This window comes from Paroedura picta, chromosome 2, assembly GCF_049243985.1.
Source record: "Paroedura picta isolate Pp20150507F chromosome 2, Ppicta_v3.0, whole genome shotgun sequence".
NCBI lineage: Eukaryota > Metazoa > Chordata > Lepidosauria > Squamata > Gekkonidae > Paroedura > Paroedura picta.
The window spans coordinates 130,097,153-130,121,565 of record NC_135370.1 but is presented as its reverse complement, the minus strand read 5'-3'; the positions used below and the strand labels follow the sequence as shown (position 1 = coordinate 130,121,565).

General features: G+C 41.8%; 1 protein-coding gene across 4 annotated transcripts in view; it reads left to right on the top strand.

Annotated features, from left to right (window-relative positions):
- Positions 1-24,413, top strand: part of MIDEAS (mitotic deacetylase associated SANT domain protein) — a 115,672-nt gene that overhangs the window by 55,113 nt on the left and 36,146 nt on the right. For all 4 annotated transcript variants that reach the window (XM_077322724.1, XM_077322723.1, XM_077322725.1 and 1 more), the window contains one exon: positions 21,979-23,642. In XM_077322724.1, the coding sequence (XP_077178839.1) occupies positions 22,188-23,642 (1,455 nt within the window). In that variant the 5' untranslated portion in view covers positions 21,979-22,187. The remainder of the gene's footprint in view (positions 1-21,978; positions 23,643-24,413) is intronic.

The window sequence follows — 24,413 nt, the reverse complement described above, 5'->3', positions numbered from 1 at the left end:
TCATTCGCTGACCCCAGCCTCAACCAAAAGCCTGGTGGAAGAGCTCCGTTTTACAGGCCCTGTGGAAAGCTGGCAAATCCCGCAGGGCCCGCAGCGCATCCGGGAGCTCATTCCACCAGGTAAGGGCCAGGACCAAAAAGGCCCTGGCCCTGGTTGAGGAAAAACATGCAGGTCACAGTAGTTTCACGATGAATTTTGAGTGCTATTCAATATGTTAGATTTTTTTTTAAGTTGTTGGACTTTTTTTCATGGGAACTGTATGACAGTTGGAGATAGTTCTAAAATGTGCAGCTTCATGTGAGGTGGAAGAGAAGCTGGGGTGAGAAGCTGTCATTTTGTCTAACCTCATGGTTGTGAGCAAGGCTAATACCTTGTATAGCCTTTTGAGAGGAACCAAACAGCACAGGAACTTTCTTACGAAAATAATTTCACTTCCTGAAACATAGTGGTATGCCCTGCCCCTTCTCCTCTGTCCCCAGACAGCTGTCCCTAAACAATAGTAGTCCTAGGTAACTGTGCTAGAAAAGTATGATTATATGTACCTGTGGATAGAGATGTAAAATTTGTGAAAATGTTGAGGTCCTAGATAAAACTGTAAATTTTGGATAAACTTGAAATACATGAAGGAAAAATACTTTCCTATCAAACCGAAACTTTTCACTTTTTAACAAAATGACAGGCATTATTTATATTTATAACTTAGCATGTACAATATTTGGCATATTTATGGAGTTTAAATGTATCTATATCTTTATTTTGTAAAAGAAAAAGTGCAAGTATGCCAATTACCACTTTGGTGCCAAGAAGGAATTTTCCTCAAGGCCAAATTGGTCAGGGGACCCTGAAGGTTTTGGGGGTTCCTCTGGGTATAGAACAGGGGTTACTGGGGGAGCAGAGGGAGATAGTAATTATGAACTTCCTGCACTGCGCAGGGGATTGTACTAACTAGATGACCATGTGTTTCTAGAACTGTCAGCTTGTTAGGACTTTAAGCTGAACTTTATTGCATTGAAAACACTGGTTTCTTTAATAATGTTTTATCATTAAATCCATTATAGCCTATTTATTGTTGCCAACATTGTTTACATTTAAACAAAAAAAATCTTAAAACTATTGTATCCATAACCTCTATCAATTTTTTTCAGTTTTATCTCCCTGGTTTTTAAATTTGAAAAAAATCAGTAAGTGCTCAGACCTTTTCATGCTGTGCATTTGGAATGAGTGAAATGCTTTGCAAGACAAAGATTGTCCTTACTGACAAGAGGGGAGGAAAGTTGCAGTCCCCCCCCCCCCGCAGTGCTATCCCAAATTTCCGAATTCCAAAGTCCTCATACATTTTCATGCTGTATATTATGAATGTGAAAAATCTTGCCTTGAGAAGCATTTTTTCTTGCTCTAATAAAGAAAACATTCCATAGTTTATTTTCAGTGTTCCTCCAATTTTTCCATTGGAAAATTGCAAAAGAGACCTCAGAAAAAATAATGGGGAAAAAAGGGTCTCTTCCCTTTTGACTATTTCAGGGATTTTCCCCCAGGGCCTTCACATCTGTATTTGTGGTGTGGACAGGAGCAGACAAGACAAAACTATTGGGGTGTGTCCCAACAGGTCTTCTTTGTAAAATGAACCAGCACAGGCATTGACTAGATCCTGCGTGACTCTTGGCCATAGTGGAACTCTGCTGGAGAAGTGGAACTTCCCTGCATGTCACATGGCAGTAATCGTGCATTTCCTTTAGCAAGTCTTACTTTAGTTTCACGTCCAGAGTAAATTTAATTACTAGCCACATACACAAGAGTGTCAGTTATATGATTAGTCACTGGTGTCCACACATGTGTGACACTAGGAGGGCTTGAGTGACTCAACCTTAAACTACCTGATTAATTTATTTAAGTTAACCATTCTGTTTTGTTGCATCATTCTGAAAAAATTCCCATATAGATGTGTGTTTATTTATTGATATAAAAAAAGACATAACAACAGAGTTGGCTAGGCTGAAGATAGAAAGGGTTTCCTATCTGTTGTCCTTAATTTCATTTGCTGAGATTCTTGTTCCTAGTGAGAAATACAGATACTATTTTCTGCATTTTTTTCCATCTCTTGATGCAGATTTGTTACCAGTTTAGCAGCGGTCTGCTTAACCTTGTGGTGGTCTGCTTAGCCTTCAGATTCCAGTCTGCCACATAATGTAGAAACTTGTGCCTGCCTTGTTGCTCACCCTTGGCCCAGTTATTGACTTCTGCTGGAGTAAAAAGTCCAAGAGGGGAGCAAAGATCACCTTAACTTGTAAATACACCATCACATTCCTCTGAAGCCTGCGTTCTCCGTGAAGACATGAAGAGAGCTTTTAAAACCTGGGATGAGTGTCTAGTTTCCACTGTTCAGCTTTTGTATGTTAGTTTATTTTGCTCTTGGTGAAACTGATGTAACTCTATATGCATACAAGTACAAGGAGAGCCTGCTCCATGCTTTTCTCACTCTGGAGCCAGCACAGGTCCTGTATGGCTGGCGTAAACATCACTTTCTGTTGATAGCAACTACCTCTCTGGCAGCGCCAGTAAGAAGAGCCTAAAAATAGTCTAGTTAACAACTCCGTTAATCGTTAGCAGTTAACCAGTTTCCAAAAGGAAAGAATGTGTACAGTCGTGTCAGAATTGTATAGATTACTTTCTCCTGGTTCTTCTCATCTGCACAAATCTCTAGTATTCTCTTAACAATAGATAATACTTGCTGTTCACTTTAGCATATCTCATTTGTCAGAGTGATTTCTAAAACATCCAGTAGTTAGACAAAACAGATACCACATCTTTCTGCTGCAAGGAAATATATGTAACTTTCTAGTTTGGAAGAAGGCAGGATCCCTCCCTCCCTTATCTTTTGTTAGCTCTTTCTTCGATTGTGGAATAGCTTGGTGACATTTCTCTGTGCCAGCTGATTTGAGAAGGTTTTTCTCCTTTACTCTTATTAATGTGGCAGCACCAAAAAAAATTTATTGTTTAAGTTGACCTAATTGTTTCAGTTTTGTGTTATTTTTTTATCATGGTAATTCTCAAGATTCTGTCTTAACTTAGTAAGAAGGAAGAATGACATTCTCAAACTAATGTTCTGTTTTTCTTTCTGCAGTAGTACCTTTTATAAATTCTGAAATACCACTTTCCTAGAAAGGGTGTACTCCAAAACCAAGATCTTCTCAGCAAGCCAGTAGTTACAGGAGAATGCTGCTCACTTCAATTAATTAATACTCCTTTTATTAGTGGGAGAAAACCTCAAAACATCGCTTTTTAACCAAACCCAACAAAATTGTGTTGTTTCAGACAGTTATTACAAGATAGGTAGGAGGAAGATGAGAGTAGGTTACCCTGACATGTTGCTTTAAAAGCATAGAATCCTCCTGCATAAGGTGCTTGGCTGGAAGCCACACTCTGAGTCATGTTAGTTGCTGCTTTGACCCTCATGAGCTACAGTAATGGACTTCTTTCTAACATGCCAGTTGCTATAGCATGTTAAAAGGCTTGACATGTAGAATAAAGAAAAATAAAGGGTGTTGAAGGGTGTGTGGCACATGTGTTGGACATAAAGCTGGCATTATCTTTTCCTTTTTTCAAGCTATGATGGCTAAAAACTGAACTGCTCCATAAAATGAGTTTTGGGTTTAGTGATGCTTCAGCTATCATTTATCATTGCAAGAACAAGTGTTATGGTAGCTTCAGAGATGTGAAGCAAAAAAGGACAACTATAGAATCTGCATTTTTCAAACTTCTGTAATTCGTTGTGGTCTAATAGTGGGATTACATTAAAGTTCAAATCTCTTTTTGTTCAGGACCATCTAGCTACCTTCATGACCAAAATATGACCAGTATGGAAAGCAGCATATGTTCTTTAGCCTGCATTGACATGGAACAGTCTCTTATTTCAGGGTTGACATGGCATACTTGCCTAAAATTATTATAATTATTTATTTTTTTGTCTGCCCTAACTCTGTGGAGTCAGGGCGGAATTACATCAAGATAAAATACATACAAAAATAGACTATATTGATAAAATTAGTCAAATAAGTTTAATTTTTTAAAACACATATTTGAATCACCAATTAGCCAGTTCTTCTATTGACTGGTTGAAATATTGTAGTTTAAAAAAATTCCATCTAAACAGAAGAAGCTCCTGACAGCTAGAGCGGTTTCTCCGTGGAACTAGTGGTAGGTTCTCCATCTTTGGAAATTTTTAAACAGAGGCTGGATAGGGTTATATGTACCCTAGGTATCATGTAAGTTAGGAGGTTTTTTTGACAGGGAGGCCAGTTCAGTTTAGGCTTCAAACTATAGGCCTGGTGGACCAGCTGTGTCTTGCAAGTCCTACAAGACCATTCAAAGTCCTGCAGGGCACTGATCTCATTCCACCCGGATGGGGCCAAGGCCAAAAAGGCCTGGCCCTAATTGAGACCAATCTAATTGCCTTGGGACCGGGGATATTAAGCAAATTCTGGTCTCTGGATCTTAAGACTCTTCAGGAGATGTACAAGGAGAAGCAGTCCCCCAGGATACACTGATCCCAAATCATTTAGGGTAGACATTGCTCTGTTCAGTAGATGGAAGTCTTATTCCCTCATGAATCAAGACTTTATGTACACTTAAAAATGCTTTGCTGACTAGTGACTAATGGAGAGAGGTATAGCTCATTCAGGTATAGTCCCAGGTTGTGAGTTGATACTATGTGAGTGAGGTGGTGACCTCTGACTTCACACCCTTGGCCAAACGATTGCTTGCAGTTATAAGGGAACAAGCTCACTTGTATAGCACAGGATCATGGCTTGGAATGATGTCTGATTTCAGTCACTGTTCAGGATGGTAAAACTGCTGAATTGTAGTTATGGTTTTATTTTCTACTTCCTGATTTGGGGTATTCCCCCTCTCTCCACCCCCCCTTCTTATTTGGGTACTATACACCCTTTTTTCATAACACTCAGGATATTTTCTTTGGGATCTCAGTGTACAGAAGACAAATTTTCCCCATTTCAGTTAGGCTTCCAGTGTGTAGGAAGGCTGTGCTGCTGTCATTTCCCACTTCAGGGAACAGTGGGTGGTGAGTGGGAGGGAAAAGGCTGGTTGCAGGCAGCCTGCAGGAATTTTAATCATGCTAACTATTCACAAGGCTTGAATTGGTTGAATTTCATTAATTGGATTGATGTGACCATGTGGTTGAAGGCAGACTTGGTGTAGACAAAACGTTATGCAGTGAATTTTGTCAAGTTGTAGTTTAATGCATACATACATGCACCCACTTATCGTAAGTTCACTACTTTGCTCTCAGCAGTATCTGTCACAATAGGCAATCATTTCATGATGTGGACAAACCTCCACAAGACAAGAGCTAGCTTATGACCTTTCCCAAGGCTGTTTCCTTAATGCCACATACCAAATTCAGATTACGCAGTGGCTGAGCAGATAATTTTTATGCTGGGGAATCTCAAAACATTAAGGGGAAATAATGAAGCCAAAAATAAAAGCTCCACTAAGGTACAGATATTTATGAATTTGACTTGGTTGTCTTTCTTAATAAATGATAAGTTCAGATGGATGCTCTTTTGTCGGGCTTTGCTTAAAGTTTTTACAGTCTAGTGTAGTGATCTCCATTACTCCCATTGATATGTTTCTTGGTGCCCACTTGCCCAAAACAAGGAGCTAACCGTAGCTTTCATCCCCTCACTGAAAAGGAAAGTGCTCCAGGAGGCATTAGCTTTGTGTCTGCTGGAAGCACCTATTTAGAAACAATTACCTCCATCATAGCAACATAGCAACATTTTGCAATTGGTCTTGGTCTTCATTGTTTAAATTTTGTTGTGGTGCCATGACAGGCAGTAAATGGTCAATGTGTTAACCCCTATATGGGAATCTCGAATGATTGGGGATTCAAATACAACTGTATGTTTGAGAGTGTCAGGATTGCCTGCTAAGAAATAAGAATTGACTGGGAAGAAAGGTTAAACGAGTGAGGCTCAAGAAGGAGCCCCATTCAAGCCTAAGACAAATAGCTCCTAGTTAAGGGGTGGGGCGGGTGATCCCTACTCATTCTAAGGGAAATAGCTCCTAGAAAAGGGGGATCATCATAGTAAGGGATACTGGAACTTGTGAGAATGTTCCTGCCTTCACCAATGTAAGTGTATTTTGAGACAAAAGAAACTTCTGCTTGTTTATTGAGGCAGTAACAGCTAAGAAATCTTTCTCCCCAGACTTGCCTGTACAGCTAAGCAGCTACTTGTTCCTAATAAACTATTATTTATATTTATACAAAGCTACCTCATTCCTGTTGCCTGCTTACCTTCTATCTACCTCACCATTTACCCTTAAAAGCAAAATAAAACAGTTTCGTAGTTTGGCATTTCCATCAGCCTCTTGCATGTTATTTTCAAACAAAGATAGAAGGGGAAGTTTAGTTGGTCTCTTGGATCCTTAGACTGGGTCAACATACATCTATATACATTTAAACAGCTGAAAGGGATGCCCACTGATGCCCACTTCCCATTCTCAGAATTATAGAAGTGCCAACAAATTTGGGTTGGAAACCTCCTAGTCCCAATAGGAGCTTGTAGCATTCTCTATAATGGTTTGCATTACATTTCTTCTAATTATGAACAGTTTTTGTTTAAGTGTGGATTACAATAGTTTCCCATTAAAAAACAGCTGTTTTTCTTATATGCTTCCTGGAACATTAGTGGAGTATGGCTCCTTTTCTTCATTATCCTTATCCATTGTTGCTTCTCTATATATTTATGAAACAGCCTGGAGGGTGGGACGTGTCTGGCTGTCCAAGTTAGAATAGGGCCAATGAGGGTGCAGCCAGCCTGGCCTTGATTGGCCCTGCCCCTGCAGCTCCCGCCCTCCATCCCTGGACTCTAGCCTCTTTGCTCTCAGAAGCCTCAGTGCCTGGAGCCAGGAGCAGGTAAGGGCAAAGGGTCATGGTGGAGGGCTTGCTAACGAGGACTTCCTGGTCTGCTAGGCTGGGTCTGCTCACGAGGGCCTCCCAGCCTGCTGACTGCCTACTAAGGAGCTCCGTTGGCCCTGCTAATGAGCTGCCCAGCCCCCACCCGCACCACTTGATCTGGCTGCGAGCTGCAGCCCAAAGCCATCTTAAGCTGCCTGGCCAGGGAGGGGGGCCCTTTCAAGGCCCGTTCTTAGGAACGGGCTTTGAAGCTAGTTTGTGAATAAAAGTTGCTCAGGTTGTGCTAACAAAGGAATACAGTTAAAAAGAAACCTCTTCTTAGGTATTTTCCAAGGTTTCACTCGTATCTATAGGACAGGGGTAGTCAAACTGTGGCCCTCCAGATGTCCATGGACTACAATTCCCAGGAGCCCCCTGCCAGCATTCTGGCAGGGGGCTCCTGGGAATTGTAGTCCATGGACATCTGGAGGGCCGCAGTTTGACTACCCCTGCTATAGGATGATGTGGCAATAATATTTGCACAACCCTGGCCTCGCATGCTTGTTAGCTCATGAGCACAGCACCTATACACAGAGGAAGCAGCATTTGGAAAGCAGGATATCAATCACAGGGAGGGGGAGTTCATATGCAGACCCTTCCTCTGCTCATCCACATTCACACCATGAAGAAAGCCTGGTGATCATATGGAAACAGGGTCAGGACAAGCCTGCTTCTTCCCCTGTGTTCAATCAACATACAAAGCAGAGGGCTACTTTATATATTAAGTAAAAATCAATGCATATTTAACTTGATTGCCTATATCAGTTAACGACCAGGAGGTTTGCCATGAAACTGCTTTATTGAGTCAGGGCCCTGATCCTAGTATTCTGTGTTTCAAGTGGTAATGATTCTCTCAGTTCAGCATCTTAAGGCCTTCCAGAGGAGATATTATACAACTAGATTCAAAGCCCATTCGTAAGAACGGGCTTTGAAAGGCTCCCCCCCCCCCCCACCGTGGCCACCCATCAGACACATAGAGGTGGCATTGCCCCCGGGTGTGGCAGTTCTGGGTCCAGTGGTAAGGCCTCCTCTCCCCCCCCTGGCGGTGTGCGACCTTCCCCTGGGGCCTAGAAGCACACCCGGAGCCCCGGTTGTGCTTCTAGGCCCCAGAGTAAGGCCTCCTTCTGTACTCACGGTGTCCTGCCACTTCCCTATCGCTTTCTGGCCTGTCCTGGTGAGGGCCTAGATTGTGTCTCACCCAATTGGCTAGAACTGTCTGTCCTGGTGAGGGGCCAATCGGAAGGTGCTTCATGCCTTCTAATTGGCCCCTCACCCAGACCGGCCCCACCTAATCTCTGCCCACTTACCCCTTAGCGAAATATGAAGGTGGAAAGATGACAAGGAAGATTTGTGCAAGCAAAACTAATCACCGGGTTATGGCCTCTACCCAGCATTTTGTGGTGTTGGGTACATTACTTTATCTACAGTTCTGTATTATGTCCAAAGTTTAATATATTGTGTTATAACTTGTTGACCTCCTCTGCCTCACCCATGAATTAAAAAAGGGAGAGGGAGCAACCCCTGATTTAGCATTGCTTATCTTCATTAAAGTTAACAGGATTAAATAAAAATTGCAGCGCTCAGCCTACTGCATGATTGGATTAGATGTTAAAAATGGTTAAGCGTTAGTTTTGAGATTGGACCATAATACAGTGGGTTTTTAAGGAGAAAACTGGTAAATAATGTGTAATTTATTGGGGGAAATAGTCTCATTGTGGGGGTGAATGCAGTTTCTTCATTTGAGTGGTTTATAAAGCACATTGCTCTGGTTCAAGCAATGCAGACAATTTAATCTTGTTGTTTGTGATATTTTTAAAACCAGTAGATGCAGGGGAATGTTGCAGCTTTGCTGATCTGTCTGCACTAATTACTAGCTTAGATTACTTTAAAAAAATCAACCTTACTGACTGTACCTACCTATAGAATGTGAAGGACATGATCCTGGGGGTCGGGGGTGGAAAGCACCAACAGTCTTACAATTCACAAATGTTTTTGTACATAGAGGTGAATCTTACATGCTGTGCATGTCCAGATAGCTAGTTAGTTACAGTCTTATCATCCAGAACATTACTCCTGATATGTATTTCTTCCCCAATGAAAATGTAGACATTCAAGTGAGATTGAAAGAAACATTCTCTAATATTAAAATAATAAGAATAATAAATAGAATAAGAAAATTTTGAAATGGGCAATTAGAATTATTAGCCATATATTGCGAAGTACTCTGCATATCACTTCAGATAACATGTTTTTAAAGGAAGAGAGCCATTTTGTTAGCCTAGCTGGATAGAAATCAGTTAAATGATAAGGGTTTATATAGCTTTGTGACTGCTGGTGAGATCAAATGGAAAAAATGAAATTGAGGAGAAGGCAGAGCTGCAGGAGACTCTTGACAGATGGGCACTCAAATGAAGTTTAATGTTACTCAACATGAGGTCATGAACTTGGCTTTTCAACTAGAATAGAAATATGCTATCTAAAAAAATAAATATAAGAATAGAAGGAAATCTTTTTAAACACTTTAACAAATTTATGAATACAAGAAAATTAACACAAAGGGGAAATTGTTAGGATAGTAAACCTTTTAGAGAGTGGAGTAACAGGGATGACTTAATTATTCCTTGACCTCATTTATATCCCGCCCTTTCAACAAAATGCCCAGGGTGGTTATGAATCAACACTTGCAATCCAAACAACACTAGTAAACTTAAACTGTAATGGCAGAAGGATAAAACCATGTTAGTGGCAACAGGCTACTATGGAAATCAACTGTTTAATTAGCCAAAAGTTTCTGTGAACAATGAAGTCCCAACTTAATGTTAAAAGGCAGGAAGTGTTAGCAGTTAGTAGGCTTACCTAGGAAGGCTATGACAATATAGGAAACACACCTGAAAAGTCTGCAGTTGGCTATAGTAGCTTTTGCCTTGGGAAAATATGGCAACATAACAGGGTTTGCATGTAAGACAATCATGATAGAAAAGGCTGAACTGGGTTTGGAAGCTATTGAGTAGCCAGTAAGACCCCAAATAAGAATATTTGATTTCTCAATTTTTGGCGTACAGCTTTTTACATTAGCTAAAGAACTAGGACTGCATTCTGATGCCAGCATTCCTGTAAGTAGGCCCCATTGAATTCAGTGGGTCTGATTTCTGAATAGGGGCATAAAGGTTTATATAGTATTTTTCTTAGAGGGTCAGTTCTATTTATTTATTTATAGGTGGACTGCAGAATACTGAAACATGAATGCATAACTAAGTGGTCATGTAAACAGCAAATTGCCCAAGCCATCACGTGGTGCACAATGTGATGCAGTGCCCAATCCCACATGAAGGGGCCCTTCTAGGCTGTTCTGTCCCTCTACAGAGCTAATTCTGCTACAAAAAAAGTCCTGAACATTTCAGGCAGGTGTTTCTACAAAGTGGGAGATACCACTGAGAATGAATATGGGCAGATGCCAATTTTACCAGTTTGCATGGAGGAACCTTCTGAAGATTCTGTTCAGATGACTGAAGCTGTCATGGTGGAACATAATAGAAAAGTTAGTCGTGCAGGTATATGAATTGAGTCTAATAATTGATTGGTATCCAGTGAGGTGACTGGAGGATTGGTGTGGCATGCATATTACGCCTGGAGCCCACTAGTAATTGAGCTGTCACATTTTGTACTAGGGGAGAGACATTTGTAGTGCATTGTAGTAGTCTAGCCTTGAGGTAATCCTGACATGGATCCATGGATTGTCCAAGTCAAGGTAGGGTGAAACTGATAAAAAGTGTATGTATGTGTGTGTTTCTTTTCCAGCTACATTGGCTTGTTTCTCCAGTAGTAATAGCCTTTTGAATCTTGACAGTAATAGCCTTTTGGATCTTGACAGGTCACCCAATAAATGCTTAACTAATTTTTAAAATATATTAAAAATTAATTAACTCATTTGGGAAACCCTTCCAAAGTTGTTAAGAAACCCAGGTTTTCATGAAATCCTGGTTGAGAAAGCCTGTACTACACCACCTGTCTGTACTGATATACATTTATATTCCACCCTTCATTGTGGTTCAAGACTGCTTACAATAACATTTTATGTTAAAATGGATAATAAAATGGAAAATAAAACAGCGACCCTCAAAACTTTGTCCCCTCCTTCTCTTAAAAGATAACTGACATTCAATCCCCTTAGCTTGGTGTGGTGGTTAAAAGTGGTAACCTCTAATGTGGAGAACTGAGTTTGATTCCCCACTCCTCTTCCACCAGCTGGGTAACCTTGGTCCAGTCATAGTTCTTTCAGCCTCACCTACTTCACAGGATGTCTGTTGTGGGGAGAGGAAGGGTAGGCTATTGCATGCTGCTTTGAGACTTCTTAGGGTTGTAATAAGCAGGGTACAAAAGGCCATCTCTTCTCAAAAGCCCTGGCAAACTGACCTTGCTGCATATCCCAAAGATCTTCAAGGAGGGAGGCCCCAATTAAGAAAGCCCATTTCTACAGAGCCAAAGTGAAGATGGAAAAGGCCTGGGCTCTGATGGATGCTGAGCAGGCCAGCCTACATGATGGGTAGCCAGTAGATGTGCTTGATGACCATAGTTGGGATACAGGGCCAACAACTGGAGGAGATGGTGTTCCTGTTGTTGGTCTCCAAACTCCTTTGTTCTAGCTTCTTTTTTTTTTTTGCATATACATATATTATACTACCTTTAGTTACAGAAGAGCTTCTTGTGGCACAGAGTGGTAAGGCAGCAGAAATGCTGTCTGAAGCTGCCTGCCCATGAGACTGGGAGTTCAATCCCAGCAGCCAGCTCAAGGTTGATCCAGCCTTCCATCCTTCCGAGGTCGGTAAAATGAGTACCCAGCTTGCTGGGGGGTAAACGGTAATGACTGGGGAAGGCACTGGCAAACCACCCCGTATTGAGTTTGCCATGAAAACGCTAGAGGGTGTCACCCCAAGGGTCAGACATGACTCGGTGCTTGCACAGGGTATACCTTTACCTTTACCTTTTTTAGTTACAGAAAGTTACTGTTTAATTTCACTACATTAATTTCACAACATTCTAATGAATTCTTTGCTCTGTTGTTGATGTTTGGCCATTAGTGTTACATCATCCAGGAAGCTGTCTTACTGATATGCCAAAATTTGTTTTGTGTAAAACACATACCTTCAGTGTGGTGCCTGTGAGTGCAGTGATGCCTGCCAAGAGCCTTCCTGGCACTTGCCGTTTGTTTTTAGAAATTAGGTAGAGCTCCTGCCCAGGAGGGCTTCAGATCGGTCATTGGAGATCTGATGAAAATTAAAATAATATTATTTTAATTTGTTTTGGTGGCAGCTGCCAACAGAATATTGGTCCCACTCCTCCTTATCCCCATTGTATATGTTAAAATTGCTCATCTGGTTCCCAGCTTTAGGTTTCCTTCTGTGTACATGCATGTGGCTCTGCCTCTTACAGTAGCCATTTTGTGGTTGTACCCACCAGCCTCTGTTAGAATTTCAAAGTTCCCCTTTGGTTCGAAAAAGTTGGGGACCCCCTCTAAAGCAGTGGCTAGATCACACACAGAATCATAGAAGCATACAGTTGGAAGGGATCTTCAAAGGGATTTCCGGGGTCATCTAGTCCAGTGGTCCCCAACCCGCGGGCCGCGGCCCTGCGTCGGGCCACGGCTCCTTCTTCCCTCCCCCCCCGAAGCGAGAAGCTCGCCAGGCCGCGAGCAAATCGGCCGCCAAGCTTCTCACTTCGGGAGGGGAGGGAAGAGAAGCTTGCTGAGCCGCAAGCTAATCGGCCGCTTTAGCTTTAGCGGCCGATTTGCTCACGACCCGGAGGGGCCAGGAGGGGAAGCCGTGGCCGCCGGTATGGCGGCAGCGCAAACGCGCATGCGCATACTGCCGCGCACGTGCGTTTGCGGCAGTCCGTGCATGCGCGTTTGCGCTGGGGCTGCTGCTCGTGCGCGGGCTCCCGGGCCGCCCTCTCTGCCCTCTACTTGGCAGCGGTCCGCGGCAAGCGATAGTTTGCCGACCGCTGATCTAGTCCACCCCCGTGGGTAGCCATGTTGATCTGAAATAGCAGAACAAAATTTGAGTCCAGTGACAACATTATGACCAACAAATTTTTATTCAAGGTGTGAACTTTCATGCGCATGCACATTTCCTCATCGAAGTACAGATAAAAGGAGTAAATTGCCAGTAAATTTAGCAGTGGAATAGGCTACCTAAGGAGGTGGTGAGCTCCCCCTCACTGGCAGTCTTCAAGCAAAGGTTGGATACTTTACTTGGATGCTTTGGGCTGATCCTGCACTGAGCAGGGGGTTGGACTAGATGGCCTGTATGGCCTCTTCCAACTCTATGATTCTATTATTCTAAATTAGTAAACAACATATTTAATTACATCACATTACAGTTCCATTTTCCCAAATGAAATAAAATTGTGAACAACTTTTGAGTCCAATGGCACCTTTAAGATCAACAAAATTTTATTCTAGGTGTGAGCTTTCATGTGCATGCACACTTTCTCAGACAATGGAACAGGGAACAGGGATCCGCCAGGTCTACGGTTGAGGCCGGGCAACGAGATCATGCCCCCCTCATAAAATGGCGGTAGCGAGCTCCATCAGTACTCCTCCACCTCCCTTTTTAGAATGGGATGTGGAACTTAGTCTAGGATGAGTTTTTTCACCGCAACTCTTGGTCGATAGGCTATTTTATCTGTATTAGTTTTTACTGTTTTAGGGGCTTGGGGGATTTTATGTGATTGTGACCTGCCTTGAGCCACTGGGGGGGGGGGCAGGGAATTAATAAATAAATAAATCATCATCATACTGATATAAGGAGAGAGTAAATTAGTAGCAAAAAGCATCACAACATCCACAGAAATGCAGTATGATCATTCCTTACTAGAATAATGTATTAGTCTTTTGGGTTCAATTGTTGTTCACAAAAACATAGGGGGAAGAAAAATGTTAGGGTTAGTGATTAATGACAGACAATTTCATTGAATGTTCTGGAAAGTTGAAATGTTCCCCTATAGCAGTGTTTCTCAAACTAGGGGTCACCTGGCCCTTTCTGTGAGGTCCCCAGGTTGGTTGGTGGTGGGTGACAGCACACAACAGTGGGCAGGGGCAGCAGGGCCATTGCAATGGCCACCTCCATACTGCCCTGACTGTTGTGCACATGCGTGCCTGCGTGAACACGCACGTGTGCATGCTGCCTGCAGTTGGGGTAATGGCATCAGAATGAGAACCGCTGCCCTACAAGTTTCTCAGTCCTGTGATTTTTATGTGCCTGATACTTGTTAGCATATATAGTAAGATAATATCCCTGTTCAGTCCTGGGGATTCCACCTTCCAGGACATTCAATGAGGGACCTCAAAGTAGCTGTTTTATTGCAAAGAAACTTCAAGAACAGATTGGAAAGGAAGATTGCTGATATGCAGATTATTACACCACTCAAAACAATGGAATCCCCAGGTCTTCTTGGTCCTAAAGATGCTATAGGATTCAAATTTTATAAAATAGTGGTAAAAATTGAAAAAGAGAAATAGAACATGAACATTTGAGCAACTGCTGTTGTTAAATGTTGATTTTAATGCAAGGTGCTGTTTTGGCCAAAGCTATAATTCTTAGAAATTCTTAGAAAGCCTGCGGTTTTGAGGACAGGGCAGGGACGATTCTGTGACACAGTAGATTTCACTGGAAATAGGATTGACGCTCAGAGAATGTTTTGTTTTATGGGTATTATTATAGCATCAGAATATATTATCAGTTTGTGACTTTGTATGTCATGGTCAGATTTTGGCAGTCTTTGAGGCTTGTAACAATGCCACAGAAGCAAATAAGTGAAGGCTATCAAGTTCATTTTTTTATCAGTGTATAGGACAGTTTGTTTGGGACTATGATTGTTCACCTGTGGTGCTGTCTCCTGTAATAATAATTTCATATAAATGTTAGTTTACGTAGTTGCATTTAAAAAGCAGAATTTTTCCATCTCTTGTTTCTCTCCCCAAGATATTTTTGTGTCATCTAAAGGTTAGCGGAAAATGAGCTGAAAGCATTTTATGCTTAACTAGCAAGAAAGCCCATTGCAACCAGGAATGCAATGGGCACTAGGCCATGGGGGACACCAGGACCGTTTATGTACTGGAGGTTTCATGCCGGGCTGCAGACTGGAGTTTTAGTTGTGGCAGGTTGCCCCACTTCTTCCTGAACCCACATGGGGGAACATTTGGCCTGGTACACTTCATCTGCCCCTGATTTGTGCTCCTGCACGGGAGCTGGGGCAGTGAAGTTTCCCGTGCGTAAATGGTCCAGGAGGTGCAGATCTCTCTCTGTGTCTCTCTCTCTCCCTCTCACTTTGTGTCTCTCCCTGTGCTTCGCAGCAGGAGGCATAGCAGGTAATTAGGGCTCGTTCTTAGGAGAGAAGCAGGGCTGGTGTGCAGTTTGGGGCAGCACTCTTTGTCTGTCTCTCTCTCCAACCACCGCAGCTTTTTCTGTGTCTCTGTTTCTCCATGGCTACAGGAGCCATAGCAGGTAATTAGAGCACCTTCTTAGGAGGGAAGCAGGGCTGGTCAACAGCTTGGGGCAGCTCTCCCTGTATCTCTCTCTGCCTCCCTCTCAGCAGGAGTGATAGGAGGGAATGAGGACTCATGTTCGGTCTGGCATGGCTCTGTGTGTGTCTCTCTGTCTCTGGCATGGCCGAGAGGAACATGGCTAGAGTCCAGGGAGGGAGGGCGGGAGCTGTAGGGGCAGGGCCAATCAGGGTGCAGGCAGCATTGCTGGCTGCAGCCTGATTGGCCCTATTCTGTCTTGGACAGCTGGACACGTTCCACCGCCCGGCTCACAAATATATAGAGAAACCATGGATAAGGATGATGGAGGAACTCTCTGGTTCTCCAATCAGATTGCAGGATACTACTGCTGGCATCCAGAATGCAAAGGCAGGGAGTGAGCTCCACAAGTATAAATGGATAAGGAAATAACTTTGGGAAACTACATGCTGATAAGCCACTTGCAAGGAAGTCAAGCTGGCCTAGAAAATGGAAATTGCTGGAATCTACCTGTATATCTGCTCTCTTCCTTCTTAAAGTTTATTTTTTAGATACCTCAGGGCTGAGGAGACATTTTATTAATGGTAGCTGTGGCAGAATCACATGTCTATTTTCAGAGGTGTACAATTAAATGAATTAGTAAATGTTGTCATGAAATGCAATAGTTGCATTCCAATCAAGAGATCATGGTGGAATTGAATGCAAACTTATGTAACACTGTTTATCTGGTTTCAATCAAGTATTGTGACCAGGCAGCAAAACCTATATGCACAGTTGATTCTTCATACATTTCAGGTTACCACAGTGTGACAAATGACAAATGTATCTGGATGTGGATAGGCTACTCTCTGTGGACTTATTTAAAATATTGATTAAATGTCATTTGAACACCTAATCTGTGGATGAAATCAAAATATTCAGTAACATAAACTAGTCCATATTTGTGTGTGTGTTATGTATCAACATTTTCTGTTCTTGACATGAATAAAAATCCAGAACTTTGAATTTTGTGTTCCAGTACAGCAAAAGTAGAAATGTGAATGATTGTTATATTATGGAGTGACTGTGGATAACACTGAATGGATCTTTTGTTGCTTGATTTTGTAACTTTTGGTTCTGCAGAAGGGAAATGTTCATATGGCCTTGCATATGTTGGAAAAATGCCAAATTCAGATTGTTTTGGCAACTCACTGATGAGTCTAGCCAGCATTAATCTTAATTTAATATGTGAGAGAAGCATCTGGCTAAGTATCAGTTATTGCTATAGAAGTGGAGACAACTTAAAACATAGGAAATAGACCATCGTGTTCTACAGTGAGCAATTTATTTGGGAATGAGACCCACCAGGAACCAGAATTTATTGCCAAAATATACTCCTTCAGTCCCTTTTGTAGTTCTTAGATATTTCTGTTCTTTGTTCAACAGGCTGTGTGCATATACCTTATGCAGAAATGGTATCTTTGATAGCTCCAGAGTAGTATCAGTATTGACCATTACTGTTCATATCAGGCTTTCTCAACCAGGGTTTCATGAAATCCTGGGGTTTCTTGACAGTCCTGGAAGGGCTCCCTGAATGAGTTGGAGTCAGTTAATTTTTTATATATATTTTAAATTTGTTGAACATTTATCTGGTGTATATAACCATATATGGTGATGTTGACCCACCCACTCCTCCAAAAATGGCCAGTGATAACCTTGGAGTGGATGGGAAGAGGAGGGGCTCCAGGTAGGTGTGTACACAACTATTATTTCCAACCATATTCTGCACAATTGCACCACTTCTGAGGTTTCTCAAAGGCTGAAGAATGTTTCAGGAGTTTCTCAACAGTAAAAAAGTTGAAAAAGGCTGGTTCATATCAATGCATTGTTTTAATGAGTTATTTTAAAATATTGGTTCTATTAAATTTTCTGTTATTTTTATATTGTTGTTGCCGACCTTGGGTCCTGGGTTGCCTAGGAGGAAGGCAGATAGATACATATTTGTTGTAAATTAATAAAGAAATATCCTTTGCTATTGATATTATCACTCTGTTTTTTTAAAACCATGTAGTAGCATTGGCAATGCAAAGCGTTATTTTAATTTGTAAAATAGTGCAGACGTAATTATGATCCTGTTTTCTAATAAGCAGTTTGAACAACATTTTTATTCATTGAAATCCAGGTGTTTGCCTCTCCCACTCCCCTGTGGTTTTTGAAATTGTAAACTGTTTGTGATACATGTTCAAATTACAGTTTACCATTTCTGGGCACGTGGCATTATTTGGAGGGGGGGGAAATAATATTTTTGATCTTTATCTTCCTCTGCCCTTCCTTCTTAGTTTTGTGGAGCCTTCTGTTTAGGTATTTTCCTTCCACTTTCTCTTTCTGCCTGCTGTGTGTGGCTAGGATGCCAGAAAACTATTTCAGAACCTACAGAGCACTGTTCAGGCTGTACCTAGAAGAATGGGTGTCTGTTCTTTGGGGAATTCCTTAGCATGCGTGGTTATTCACTGGGAAATTCCTGGGTAGGAATTATGGATTCTGATTGCTGTGAAAGCTTCTGTGAAAATAGTAAAGCTAATCAGATTCTGCTTTCTTAGCAGTTTCTGTTCTCAGGTGGATATTTGTGTTACCCGCCATTGCATAAGCTTCTGGCTACATCATCTCTCTACTTCCTGCATTTTCAGGGACACAGTGGCAATGGTTGCTTCATTTCTTAGTATTTATTTAATCAGTTTTGTTTTATTTATATCCTGTCTTCCCCATAATGGGCTCAGGCCAGCTACCGCCTCAAAGTTGTACACATAGCTCAACACAATAGAAAACTGGGGACTGACTGCTTCCTCTGCTAATTGCTCAAATTGCCACTGAAGAGATGCCCTGACCATCCTTGCTTCTCCATGTCTAAACATACACAAAACACAAATTCTGATTTTTGCCATCCAGGATGACAAATTGGTGCTTATTTTATTAGGCTGCTAATGTGGTGGCTGCAAGACTGAAATAACTAAGAAGCCTAGTGAATTCAAAATAATTGTCATTAAGTGTGTGAGACCAGTAAATCCAACATAATTTATACATGAATTGGTTCTTAATAGGTGAAATTTGGAATCAAAAGCTTGCTTTCCGAAAAAGGATCTCTTATAAGACGTCCACAAACCTTTAAGTCTCTGTGTTAATTATAATACAAAGTATTTTCTGTAAAACCACTCTGGGTAGACAAAATGATGAGTTTCATTCTTTTTTTTGGGATGGCAGGAGCATTTTGTTCACACACCCAGATCCTGGATATATGCTTTCATATGAAGTGGGTTGTTTTGGTCTGGTGGATAATCACCCTTCATTCTACATATTCAGTAACTAACACCACCGCTAGGTCTTTATAAAACTATTTTAAAATTTTAACCAAAAACACTTATTTTGAACCCAAGGTATTGGAAAGCCAAAATGAACTGTGAAGGAAAACATCTGTCATCATTAATCACTAACATTGTTGGCATTTGGAATTGCTTTTCCTTCCTCAGAATATATCTGACTGTGGTGAGGTAAATAATCTCCAGTAGAAGTCGATTGTTTGCACCAGTCTGTGGATCACTATGACATTTTAACGCTTCTCTGGAACTTTTATTTAAAAAAAAAAAACTCATGAGATTTAATACCCCAATATGTTAAATGGTTAGGGTAAACAGAATTTTTGTGATAAAATCAATAGACTTCCAGGGTAGTTTTATGCCACAAGTGCTTTTAAGTTAACAGGATACCACACTGGTATTATTTTAGTGATACCACACTGGTATTATTTTAGTGATACCACACTGATATTATTTTAGTGATACCACACTGGTATTATTTTAGTGATGTAGTTTGTCAGTGCTCAGGGGGAAATGTTCTAAAAGAATAAAGTTGGCCTTTTGCCACAATAAAAATGCAAACCCTTAGAGAGCTTTCCCCCCAAATTAGGGTATTGGGTTTAGATTGAAGCCTCAAAACCCAAATAACATGATAGGAATATAATGATAAGGTCTCTGAAAAGAAATGTGCAGAAGGTTACAAATACAAGAGTGATGCAAAAAGACAGAACAAAAATAATAAAACTAACTAATAAAAATAATAAAACCGGCCTCAGCCTTCGGGGAGGGTGGTATATAAATGTAATAAATAAATAAACTAGCTAACCTAGGATACTTGGTCAGACTTTAGTCCTATAGCTACAGGGTCCAGATGGTGTTTCAAAGTCTAAAAGGTGGGCACTTTGGCTACTTCAGGCCCAAATATGGTTGAAGAGGGCTAAACTAGAATGATAACAGAAATTGAGTCCAGTAGCACCTTTAAGAACAACAAAGATTTATTCAAGTTGTGAGCTTTCATGTGCAGGCACACTTCCTCAGACAAAATGCTACCCACTTGAAACTAGAATTATATTACTTTAGGCCAGACTGCCTGAAGCTTTACTGGTCATGGTTGGCTAATCAGATGTGTTGCTAAGATATGTGACCTGACATGTATTCACAACCAGGGTCCTTTGCACAAATGAGGTGGAATGTGAAAACTAAATTCCCTCTTGGTCTCTGGCCTTGAGGCTTCCAGCTCTATGATCTCACTTGCATCTATCCCTGGCTCCATCTCAACCCTGTGTCTCTCTCTGAAAATCATGAAGACATTACGTTGCCAGAGAGGGACCTTCAAGTACTTTAACTAGGCCAAAGGCCTAAGCCACAGTTTGAAAGGCCGAGACACAGCTTGGAAAATGCAAGTTTCTTGACAAGTCCTGTGTTTATCAGATTTGCACATCTCCATTGCCTCTTTCAAACTTTCGCAACCAAACAGCCACTATAACTTCATTACTAGTAACAGGTAACAAGTTATCTTGGGGTTTTATTCCTTAACTACCAATGTGCCTTAAAAAGACTTTTGAGAAGGAAGCATTCTGCTTCAAGGAAAGGCCACACGTAATATTTCTACAAAGCTAACAAAGTAAGTTTCTGACAGAGTACATCTGTTTGAGAAACCTTGTCAGTAGGTTTTAAGGGTCTTAAGAGTGCGGATTGGGATATTTGCTTTATAAATACACGAAGCTGCTTTCTTGAAGTTAGACCATTGGTCTGTCAGGGCCAGCATTGTCTACTGTGACTGACAGTGGCTCTCCAGGGTCTCAAGTGGAGGCCTTTCACATCATCTCCTAACTGACCCTGTTCAGGAAGATACTGGGGATTAATCCTATTATCTTCTGCATGTAGAGACACCACTGGGCCATGGCTCCCTCATATTTGCCTCATAGCAATTAAGCCCCCTGATTTTAGATAGTTGCTTTGTAAATGTGGAGATTGATATTTCTCCTCCATGCCTGGAAAACTGAAATTTAGCGCTTTGTTTTTGCGTAATTGTGTTGTATGCCTTCGACTTTTTTTAACTTTTGCTTTTCTTTAGGACGTAATTCATTTTGGGGTTGACCAACATGTTATAAATAGGGCTGAGTTTTTGACTGGAAGTTTTGCTTATTTTTTGTGTCAAAATATGTATTCTCTTCCCTCAACTCAGCCAGGAGAGGAGTGTGTGACTTGCAAGGCAGGTACCAGGTATATTGCAACAACAGCAAACACATCTTTAAAAATGTTTAATTAAGAGAAGCTTATATTTGGTTTTGATTATTAAGTCTAAAAAGCCTGAAAATACTTCATTAAAGGAATGTGAGCATTACATGGGCTTTTTTTTAATGGTCATGAGAATTTTTCTGTCTTCACTGTTTAAAAATCTTAGCAATGCATGACATTGCCAGTAACTTTGGCATACAGTCAAGGGTCTGTAAATTTTGACTTGGCTCTGGAGCCAGCTGTTGTCTGCGGTTGCCACTGTACCCAATTTCTCCGGCATCTTCAGAATCTCTGGGGAGGGTGGGGCTTTGCTGCACTTTTGGAACAGGCAGTGGCAGTGTAAACAATTTATACTACTGTTGCCCGTTTCAAATCACAGTGTGATATGAGAAATCCTCCTCAGGTTCCCTGGCATCCTTTGAGGGCTTGAGGATGAGTTTTCATGTTGTGCTGAGCTCTGGTGATTCAGGAGCAAAAAAAGAAGGATGAGGAAATGTCAGATGTTGTATTTAGGCTTCATGCTGTAAAATATGTCTCTACAAAAGAATTTGCACTGTGAAGAGATTCAGGGGTGGGGGGAGGGAGGAGAGACAAAAAAAAAGAAGAGATGGTGTGAAGAGTTATATAAAGAAAAGAATATTAAAAGGATTGAAGGAAAGCATAATGTCACATTGGGTCTTTAAAATTTGAAACCTATTTAGGAGCTGGGACCGCAGTTTGTTTGTAGCTTGTTCAATATCACCCATGAGTGAAGTTTGTGAATTTGGAGAAGGGACCAGGGAGGGAGGGAGATTAGCAGACATATAACTGTAAATTGCTTTCCATAACAATCAACAAAGCTTTACACAACAGTTCTATTGAAATTTGTGACACTGAAGTGTGTACCTGAAGTTAATTCTCTGTTGATTTGCTTTCAGGTCAATGTCAATCCCTTTGAATTCCAGAGGATAAAGAGGGCTGACTAACAAGTTGAAATTGGAGTCTTTTACATCTCAACATGGATTTAATTGGAGAGTGAAAAAAAATCTATCTTTTAAAAATCTCCCATATCTTCTTTTCTAACAGCAACAATGGGTTGGCTGCTAATCTGATTTTTTGTTTTGTTTCTGGGAGGACAGCCTGAACCATGAGTCTGCAGGCTCAGTCTAAGTCTTCAGCCAAGAGGGCTGGGAAAAGGATTGCCTTTTTTGATGAGCAAAGTGTCCCAATGAAAGAGGCACAGCAGCAACATCTTAAAGGAGGACAGTATTATGGGCATGGAGGCAGCGTACCTTCCTCTCAAGCAATGGAGCTTTCCAAATCAGGTGTATTCACTGGAGTCCCTAGCAATGCTGCTTTGCTGAACTCTATTTATGCTCCTGATAGAGGTGAGTCACGAATGACTCCCCAGCAGCTGGCTACTATCAAGTGGCAGAACTCACTGATGGGAAACCAGGTTGCTGAAAGGGATGATACCAGTTGGCAGCATCAGCCTGGAGGATGGAACCATGGGATGGTTTACGGAGGCAGCCAGAAAGGAGGGCATCCCAACGCGAGTATCCCAGGTTTCTACAGCCATCAAGGTACCCTGAAAAGAAATCGGGAGAAAGGTGTGGTGGTGTCTCAACTAGACCTGTATGGAGATGCTGTCCAGCAGATGATGTCGCAGAAAGCTCATCTGGAGCAGCAAACACTAGCTAGGCAGCAGGCCCAGATGAATTCTTATCAACAACTGCAAAAACAGCAGCAGCAACAGCAGACTCAGTCCCTGCCTCTGCAGTCTTTCCAGGTCGCCTTCGGCCACCAGGGCCAGAAGCATCCTGAGCTGTTGCATGTCTTTCAGCAGGCTCCCACTTCTTCCAGCCCAGCTTTCACCACCCAGCAAAAGCAACAAGCTCTTCCACAGTTGCAGCTTTTTGAGAACTTCTATCCACAGCAGCAGCATCACCCACAGGCAAGCGTGCAGGCCTTTGGCATCCAGCAAGCTGCCTCTGTAGCACAGCCTCATGTAGTTGCACCGCCCCAGCCTACCCAGCATCACATGGTTGCCCATCAGTTTCACCCAGTTTCTGAGAGGAATCAGGAGCTTCTGAAAGCCCTAACAGAACAGAACCCACAGACTGTACTACCTCAAGCTCAGATCTCCCTCCCAAGGAGATCACGAAGACTCTCAAAGGAAGGTGTTCTGCCAGCATCTGCTGCAGAGGAAGTATTGGCATCTAGGCCAGCTGAGGAGTATCCTGGTAATGCACTGTCTCATCACTGGCAACCACAACAGCATCCAGAAGTTCAGTTTCAGCACCAGTCTGAAACACTCAGCAGCTCCAGAGAAAGCTATTCGCAGCTTAACAAAGTAGAAATAGAACACGGGGAAATGCCGGCTGGAGGTGAAATGGAGAAACCAGGCCCATATGAAAGTGCAGTAGAGGGAGAAAAGCAGGTGGCCGTAACAGATGGTATTAGCCAGAGGTCAAATGACTTTGGAGGAGTTAGAGGTGGTGTCATCCAGAGCACCCGGAGAAGGCGACGGACTTCCCAAGAAGCAAACTTGCTAACCCTAGCACAGAAGGCTGTGGAGCTGGCTTCTCTTCAAAATGTCAAGGTAAGGACTTTGTTCTAAATAGGACTAGGCAGGCCCCCTATTTCTGTTCCCTGTATGCAACTATTTAAAGTTAACATCCATTACTAGTTCCTTTCATTCATCTCCTCAGACTATCTTGCCAACAAGAGTTAGTGTTATCAGTGAGTTGTTGTGTTCCAGCACACACAGACTGCTAAATGCAGTTGCTGGAAAACAAGCAATTCTTGTTTTGGAAGTGCAGCTATCTACCATGTTTTGCTTTGGGGATGTTTTGCTCCAGGGATTATGCTAGGGTCATGTGGGCCTAGTGGTCCACCTTACAATACCTTTCCATGCATTGTTCCTACATTACTTAAAAAGGAAAAAAGTGCATGTTTACTTACCTCTCCCCCCCCTTCACCAAAGGCACTGTTCTCATCCCCTCCAGCATATGTGTCTGGAATGGAAGAAAAAAATATTTCTGAGTTTCACAGTATTTCTGCCACTCCCTTCCATGAAATGGGATTGAGTTCTCATTTGCTTCAGCTGAGGAGAATATGTAAAATAAATGTTTTCTCCCCAGCCCTTCCTTCCCATCTCAGTAAAACTAAGGGGCCTAAGCAGGCTTTGACTTAAAATCTTGTAGTTTCAGCAAGTCTTCTGAATCCCATTTTAAAAGAGAAAGAAAATAAACTTGTAAACACCAAAAGGAAAAGCTGAAAATGCTTTGGCAGTTTTAACTGAGGCATTATAAACCAAAGAGGATTTGAATGCGATTTCTAGCGGTCACAGAGCAGTCATCTGATTCAGTGG